The sequence below is a fragment of the Urocampus carinirostris genome, chromosome 4, assembly GCF_059441175.1.
Source record: "Urocampus carinirostris isolate Australia breed hairy pipefish chromosome 4, RoL_Ucar_1.0, whole genome shotgun sequence".
NCBI classification, from domain to species: Eukaryota; Metazoa; Chordata; class Actinopteri; order Syngnathiformes; family Syngnathidae; genus Urocampus; species Urocampus carinirostris.
Genome location: NC_142352.1, coordinates 1,384,700 through 1,392,999, shown reverse-complemented (window position 1 = coordinate 1,392,999; position 8,300 = coordinate 1,384,700). Strand labels below are relative to the sequence as shown.

Below are 8,300 nucleotides of genomic sequence, written 5' to 3'. Positions count from 1 at the left end.
GGAAAATATCGGACAAAAACAATTTTTTGGGGGTGCACCCTATAACCCGGTGCGCCTTATAGTGCGGAAAATACGGTAGTTAAAATATTAATGAAATTAAATCTGCCCCCTTGTGAAAATGTCGGCTATTCTTGTCCATCTTTTCCATCAAGAAATGAGCGCACATTGTTGGGTGAATGTAGGTTGTGTTAGCTTAATGGAGTCAGATAACTCATTTGAACAATTTGGTAAACGGTACTTTTTAATATTTAATTCCCAACAATGGTCACAAAAGCAACTATTTATTTGTATAAATCATTTGTTTTGATTTGCTGATGGGACAAAAACACAACGACACAAGTCTCTTGGAGTCCTCCTACGACAATCACACAATAGAGCTCATGCACGTTATTTACAAATTGCCGAGAAAATCGAAAAGAAAAATCAAAATTTCATGACATAAAGTTTCATAAAAGGACAAAGAGCTTTCATTTCAGGAATAAAGTTGTAGAGTCAAATCCACGAGATCATTGAAATGGGGAACCAAAAACAACTTAATCTTGTGTCCCCTTAACAACTTGGGCACTTTACACAAATCCTCAATTTTAAAAAGGAAATCGCTCACATAAACAAACTTAGGACATTTTGATTCTTACTCAAATCGAAATGTGTGAAATTGTTAACTCACATTGCATCAAATTTAAAAAAAAAAAATCAATCCTCAAAGAATTTTCAGTCACAAATTCAAAGACACAAGACAACGAAATCCACATAAAAGCTCATGCTTTGATTACAGGTACAAAAATACAGGGTTGGGTAGGGTTACTTTAACTTGATTACTTTCAATGACTTTTGGATTACTCCAATAGCAAATATGCTAATCAAAGACAAAAGAAACTAAATGTGAATAAAATGATGACTCACAACACGTGGTAAGCTTTCTCTCCTGGCTTTGATCTCTTTGATCCCGGCAAAAGTAACATCAAATGCGACAGAAACAAAATGAAAATAAAATCCAAACAGCTTGCCAACATCATTTTTGCCGTTCCATGTATTCCGTTACTCCTCAAGCCTGCACAAAATGGAGTCATTTGATTCATATTTAGTTTATTTTGTCTTTTATTAGCATATTTGGTATTGGAGTCATCCAAAAGTAATTATATAGTGTAGATTCGTAAAATCAAAATGCACGAATCGAGATAAGGGATTAAGTCGTGATATATTTATTATCTTGGTTGAATTTAGCCTCAAGTGGGTTGCATGAAAGCAAGTGAGTTAGCCTTGTTCAGTTACTATGGTGATTCATTCTCAACAGCTATCAGCCGGTGCGTGTTGTGGATTAAACGCAGGTCGGCTTGCTGAGAGAACCGAGTTTGAGAAAAAGAATTGTCGTCATCGAAAAATAACACTCGGCTTGATTGAAAACAGCTGGACGATTGCAAAATGGACAGAAAGTTGGCTGGGCCAAGATAAGTTCGGGAAAAGCACAACGTCATCGAAAAAAGGACACTGCCGGTTAGAGAAGAAAAAAACAACACGTGATGTTGTAAAAAAACTGATGTCTCTGAGACGGACTTGAGAACGCTGTTAACTCTGATGAATGTTAATAAACGTCTTCTCCCTCTCTGCCATATATATCTCTGCGTATATTTTGGGGCGACGCCCAACGACGTCCTCTCCAAAATGCACGAAAGACCTGCCGTTATACTTTTCCTAATAAAAGTGCTTGTGTGACCTATTTTTCCTTCAATTCCTTTGAAAGTTCATGAACCATTATCAGGAGCTGATATTCAGTAAAAGATCATGGGGACCCTTTCCCATTTTCCGATCCATGAGTCTGAGAAGGATCCGGGGGGTTTATTTGAGGAATCCGTGAAGGCACATATATTCCAAATATCTACAGCTGGCTTGACATAGCCGCGCCTTTTCATTCCTCCTTGGCAAACGTGCAACCCATTAAGCCAGACTAGATCAAGCTGAGCTTAATCAGTAAGCCTGGATTTCTTTATTCCAATTTCGTGCAAAATGCTAAGATGCCATCTTGATAAAGTCAAATGTAAAGGTTAAAACATTTATTTACATGTGTTGTTTGAAAAGTACTGTACTTAAAGGGACTAAATAAGACCTTTTTTTAAATTAGGCACATAATGCATAGTGTTCCATCTCACAATCATGCAGGGCGGCATTAGCTCAGGAGCGCTCGTCTTGGGATCAAGAGGTCGCAGGTTCGATTCCCGGCTCCTCGGTGTTATATGTGGAAGTGTCCTTGGGCAAGACACTGAATCCCTAATACCCCCAATGAGCAGGTCGGAGCCTTGCATGGCTGACCACATATTGGTGTGTGAGTGTGTGTGTGAATGGGTGAGTGTGAAGTACATTGTAAAGCGCTTTGGGAGGTCTTCATTGACTTGAAAATGAGACATTTACCAAAATAATAGAAGCGCTTAGGGACTCGAGAAATGTAGTCTAAAGGTTGACCTCATATCCCATAATGACGTCAAAACAAAGACTCAAACCAATGGCGGGTCCCCAAAAACATAGACTATTTTCTCAAATTTCTTGTTTTAGAATTTGGGGATTCTTTAAGAAAGGTCATCAGTGGAACATACTGAGGAGGTATCATAGTAATTATGGTTATTCATCATTTAGTTTCATATAATCAGTCAAAAAAAGGATGCACACAAAAACACTCGTGCATTTAAAAACAATATTTTCAAAACTGGAATAAAAATGAAAATAGTTATATATATAGTACACAAATGGCTTCATTCAGTTTGGGTCATTTTTTTACATGTAAATACAAAATGACTGCTATTCTCACCAGCACACTTGTGATCCTGAACATTGACTTGACTCGAGAATCTTTGACCACAACCTGAACAAGAAAAGAGTTTTTCACCAGTGTGAGTTCTTGTGTGGATTTCTAAGTCATCTTTCAGTCTGAATTTGTGATCGCAAAATGAGCAGGCGAAAGGTTTTGCACCACTGTGGGTTCTTGTGTGTACTCTTAAATTCGATTTCTTGTTGAATTTTTGACCACAAACTGAGCAGGCGAAAGGTTTTTCACCGGTGTGAGTTCTTGTGTGGTTTGTTAAACTTAGTTTACGGCTGAAATGTATGCCACAAACTGAGCATGAATAGGGTTTTTCACCAGTGTGAATTCTTGTATGGGTTTTTAAGCTTCCTTTCTGGGTGAATTTTTGACTGCAAACTGAGCAGGAAAACGGTTTTTGACCAGTGTGGACTCTTATGTGTCTTTTTAAGTTGCCCCTCTCTGTGAATTTTTGACCGCAGATTGAACAAGTAAAAGGTTTTTCACCAGTGTGGGTTCTTGTGTGGATTTTTAGTTTCCCACTTACTGTGAATTTTAAACCACACACTGAGCAGGCAAATGGTTTCTCACCGGTGTGTGTTCTTGTGTGAATTTTTAATGTACCTCTCTGACTGAATTTTTCACCGCAAACAGAGCAGGGAAAGGGTTTTTCACCGGTGTGGACAGTGATATGGCGTTGCAAATTGCGCTTGTTTGGAAAGGTTTTTCCACATTGCGAACATTTGTGACATCTGTTATCTTCCAATTGTTTGTCCCCATCGTTGTTTGCAGAGTCGGACGTGTTGTCATCATCTGCTGTCCCTGAGCTTCTGCTTGGAGAAACCTTCCCCTTGTTCTCTTCATATTGATCTCGGGAGGTTAAACGGGACCCAGTCACGGGATACTCTCTCAAATCTTCCTCCTCTTTGATGTTAACAGGCTCAAAGTCCTCCTCCTCCTCCTCCTCCTTTTTAACGTCAACTGTCTCTAAATACTCGTCTTCCTCCTTTTTAATGTGAACAGGTTCCAGATCGTCCTCCTTTTTGACAAAATCAGGCTCTGAATCCTCTTTTTTGATGCAAAGCAACTTTGTCTCCTGTTGCCAAGGAAGAAGATACTCTTCACTGATGTCTGCAAGACACAAGACACACATGGTTTAGAAAAATCTCTATTCACACACCCCCTAAAAATTCCCAGCATGCGAATCACTACAAAACAAATTTCAGCATTTCTACAAAAAAATGAAACAACATTACTTTTTATTGTGTAACTTTTTTTCCTTACTTTTTCCCTAAAATATTTTAATTTAGGGGCGGCAGTAGCTCAGGAGGTAGAGCGATCGTTTTAGGATTAAGGGATCCCAGTTCGAATCCCGGCTTGTCCGTGTTACATGCCGAAGTGTCCTTGGGTAAGACACTGAACCCCCAATACCCCCAATAAGCAGGTTAGCGCCTTACATGGCTGCAAGGCCGCTATTGGGAAATGTGAAGCACATTGTAAAGCGCTTTGGGAAGTCATTGACTTGAAAAGCACTATATAAATGCAGATCATTTTCATTAATCACATGTTTATTCTGGAGTATCATGCAGAAGTGTCTTGTCATGAACACTACGTTATTATCAATGACAATAAAGACAATTCAATAAAAAAAAAAACTCTCAATGTCTATGCATACAGAAAAGGCAAACGGGCATTACTGGAATAATGAAATGAGTGAAATGATCTGCATTTATATAGCGCTTTTCAAGTCAATGACTTCCCAAAGCGAACCTCCTGTGTGGGTTCAAATCCTGTGCGGAGTTTGTATCTTCTCCCCGTGCTTGCGTGGGTTTCCTCCGGGCACTCCGGTTTCCTCCCACATTCCAAAGACATGCATTTCAGGTGAATTGGCCGGTCCAAGTTGTCCCTAGGTGTGAATGAGCGAGCGAGTTCTCTGTCCCTGTGTGCCCTGCGACTGACTGGCAACCAGTTCAGGGTGTCCCCTGCCCACTGCCCAATGATTGCTGCGATGGGTTCCAGTACCCCCGCGACCCTACTGAGGATAAGCGTTGCAGCTAATGAGATGAGAGACTTCCCAAAGCGCTTTACAATGTGCTCCACATTTCCCAATAGCGGCCTTGTATTGCAGCCATGTAAGACGCTAACCTGCTTATTGGGGGTATTAGGGGTTCAGTGTCTTACCCAAGGACACTTCGACATGTAACACGGACGAGCCGGGATTCGAACTGGGATCCCTTGATCCAAAGACGAGCGCTCTACCTCCTGAGCTACTGCCGCTCTCCTTCATGAGCATCCATGTGGTCTTTCTTCGAACTCCCCAGTTTTGCTCTCCTTCCCCGCGCACTCATCCCAAGACGACTAGTACATGAGTGTAGCTGCACAACAGATAATAATTGTAGGGTGGGTGGCAATGAGAGGGGTTACTTTTGATGCTCCTATTTAGCTCTCTTTCTTGACTGATTTAATTATGCTGTTTTTATGGTAGCATGTCTGCACTTTTAATGTTCATATTGGGTTATTTATGGCTAGTGGGTTTTATCGAAATTTATTCTGTAGATCTTTGCATTTGTTGGTGATAGGAATGAGTGGAGAGGTGTTGTGAAATGATAGTGGGATGTGTGGACGTGTTCTAAGGGATGGGCAGGGCACCTGTATGATGCGACAGGGGTAAACCAGCGAAAGCTGTCGGGCCCTGCTGTTGAACAAAAGAGTGTGTTGTGTCACCCTGACCCGAGTGACCTGGCCGCTTTCTGGTGTCCCGTTTCATCTGGAGGGACGAAAGCATGACCAACTTAGGCGCCGAGTTGCTTAACTTGTTTGGGTTTTTGGTCATGTGGGTTGGCCATGGTCCAAAAATTTTATTTTTTTGTGTGTTTTTTGCTATTTTTTCCCCCTTTTTCATTTTCTCTGTTATTGCATGTGTTTGTCTTGCTGTCGGTCACCCCTCTTGAGGGATATGACCAAGGTAGATAGATAGATTTACCGTCTACTTGATTTAGTTTTGCTGGTACATTTCATTTGGAGAATGGTTTTAAGAGCCAGAAGATGAAATGCACAAAGGACTGAAAAACAATTCATCTGGGCAAGATTAAGACGCTGCTTTGTTAAATGCAATAACTATTTTGTGAATGTGGGACATCATTTGTCAAAAAGATAGATAGATAGGAAAGCAGCTTTCCCAGCAGCTCCATGTTACTTCGCTCTTTTTGTGATTTATTGTTTGAATTGTCTGCTTCTATCTTCGGTGTTTTTCGTTCCGTTTGAAAACTCCCCTTTGGATGACTTTCTATCCTATGGTTATGGGTTTTAACGTACAAATATGCGTTTTTTCCAGGAATCAACTCCTTGCCCTGAAGAATTCTCGTGCCGGCGTGATGAGGGGGCCCTATCGTGGATGCAGAGCCGGAGCTAAGGCTAAGCGGCTAGCGGCGTTATAAGTCTTTGGTACGAAATAAGACCGACAAACCAGCTGTCCTGGTGAAAAACATCAAAGCGTACAGGGAGTGCAGTTTGCTGTGTTTAACGGAAACGTGGCTCGCGTCAAGCATCCCTGACGCTAATGTGGAGCTGCCAAGAGCTACCCGGCTTCAGTGCTGTTAGACAGAGACACAAAATCCCGCGGGGAGAGGAGGCGGACTCGCTATCTAAGTGAACACGAGGTGGTGTAACCCTGGGCACAAAGATTTCCATCTGCTGCAGGGACGTCGAACTTTTGGACTAGCGTGTGACGTCATCCCCTTCGCTGTTGATAAACTACAACACAGCACCCCCAGGCCATCCTGTTAATCTGTTAATAAACAACAAAAGGATACTGCTGGAAGTGTGAATTTCCCTATGGGGATGGATAAAGTATCTATCCATCTATCTTATGATGCTTTGACCCAGTTCGATGAAAAGCCTCATTGCGCAAGGATCCTTCAGTTTACCATCACTAATAGCTACTACTTCCACCCCAGCAACCATTTCAATTTTTTATCCACACAAAAGACATTGCATACAGGAACACCAAGGTAATGTCTGATGCCAACAAAAACACCCATCTTTTATTTTACCCGTCGATTTTATTTCAGGGCAGCACGGCGGGGCAGTGGTTAACGCATATGCGGCACAGTTCTGGGGTCACGAGATCGAACATCCTGAGTGGAGTTTGCATGTTCTCCCAGAAAAGAAAAGTAACAACATATATAGTAAATTGACTTCAAAAGTCGAAAATAAGATGTTATGAAAAGAGAGAGACCCACCTGCTCCTTCGATCACGACTTGTGGCTGCCTGCTAATGCTAACTTGGTTTAGCCGTCGATGTTCTCCTTCGGTCTTTTCTTTTAACTCCTTTTTGAAATGTCCTTTCCCTCTGGAGTAATTTTTAGCCATATTTAAGACTCACAATTAACTCATTTAAGCAGATAAACGGAGGTTTTCTACACGGCGGGAGCGAAACGCCAAGTAGCCGAAAACAACCTCGGAATGACCCGGAAGGACAAAGAAGGTGGGCGGACCTTAAATAAATGAACTCTCGGTTTTCAAAGAAAGCTTTTATTTTTGTATTATTTTAGAATATTTTATGACAGTATACTATTTTTTTGACATGGAATTGAGAAAGGACTGCAAAACATATGCTAACCACCAACGTTTAGGTAGTCCGCCACCTTGTGGAGACTTTGCATAGCTTGTCACCAACAAAAATACAGTACTACTTTGTTTGTAGCTCCGTCCACCTTCTTTGTCCTTCCGGGTCACTCCCAGCTTGTTTTCGGCTAGGTGGCGTTCCGCTGCAGCTTTTTGATAAACTTCATTTATCAAATTAAAAGTCAAGCGATTCCCATAAACGCCACTAAAATGTACTCCAAAGGGAAAGGACATTTCAAAGAGGAGCTTCAAGAAGACACCGAGCGAGAGCACCGATGGCTAAACCAAGTTAGCTTTAGCAAGCGGCTACAAGTTGTGTTGAAAGGAGAAGGTTGGTCATTTTAGTTTGGATAACGTCTTCTTTTCCATTCTAGAAGTCAATTTACTATTTTGTTGTTGCTATTTGATATCGTTGATACGGCTGTCATGTCCATTTGTTTATTGGTTGTTGTAACTTCTAGCTATAGCTAGCGGAATTGAGGTAAATAGCTTTATATGGTAAACTAGCTAAGCAAATGTGTGGTTTATCGTGTAAGATAGCTAGCTATATACAGTGGGCAGGCAGTTAAGTAGACCTGTGTCTATTGTTTGAGGTGAAAACCGAACTGCTAGCTATATTTAGATTATTGCTATGTCGCTTCGTGACTTACTATACTAATCATCACTATTGAGCAGGGTTGGGTAGGGTTACTTTAACTTGATTACTTTCAATTACTTTTGGATTACTCCAATACCATATATGCTAATAAAAGACGAAAGAAACTTAATATGAATACAATTATGACTCACAACACGTGGTAAGCTTTCTTTCCTGGCTTTGATCTTCAGCAAAACTAACATAAAGTGCGACAGAAACAAAATGAAAATAAATCCAAACAGCTTG

General features: G+C 41.0%; 1 protein-coding gene across 1 annotated transcript; it reads right to left on the bottom strand.

Annotated features, from left to right (window-relative positions):
* Positions 1 to 229: 229 nt before the first annotated feature.
* Positions 230 to 7,258, bottom strand: LOC148366649 (uncharacterized). The gene is made up of 2 exons (XM_088333442.1): positions 7,033 to 7,258; positions 230 to 3,922 (listed from the first exon to the last, which is right to left on the bottom strand). Exons 1-2 carry the CDS (start codon positions 7,160 to 7,162, stop codon positions 2,745 to 2,747), a joined length of 1,308 nt encoding a protein of 435 aa, XP_088189568.1. The 5' UTR covers positions 7,163 to 7,258; the 3' UTR covers positions 230 to 2,744.
* Positions 7,259 to 8,300: the final 1,042 nt, after the last annotated feature.

What these genes read in the sequence shown, in the direction of transcription:
- LOC148366649 (XM_088333442.1), bottom strand. Translation starts at nt 7,162, where the DNA reads ATGGCTAAAAATTACTCCAGAGGGAAAGGACATTTCAAAAAGGAGTTA. An exon ending in AGTCGTGATCGAAGGAGCAG is followed by an intron (nt 3,923 to 7,032) that starts GTGGGTCTCTCT and finishes TGTGTCTTGCAG; the next exon opens with ACATCAGTGAAGAGTATCTT.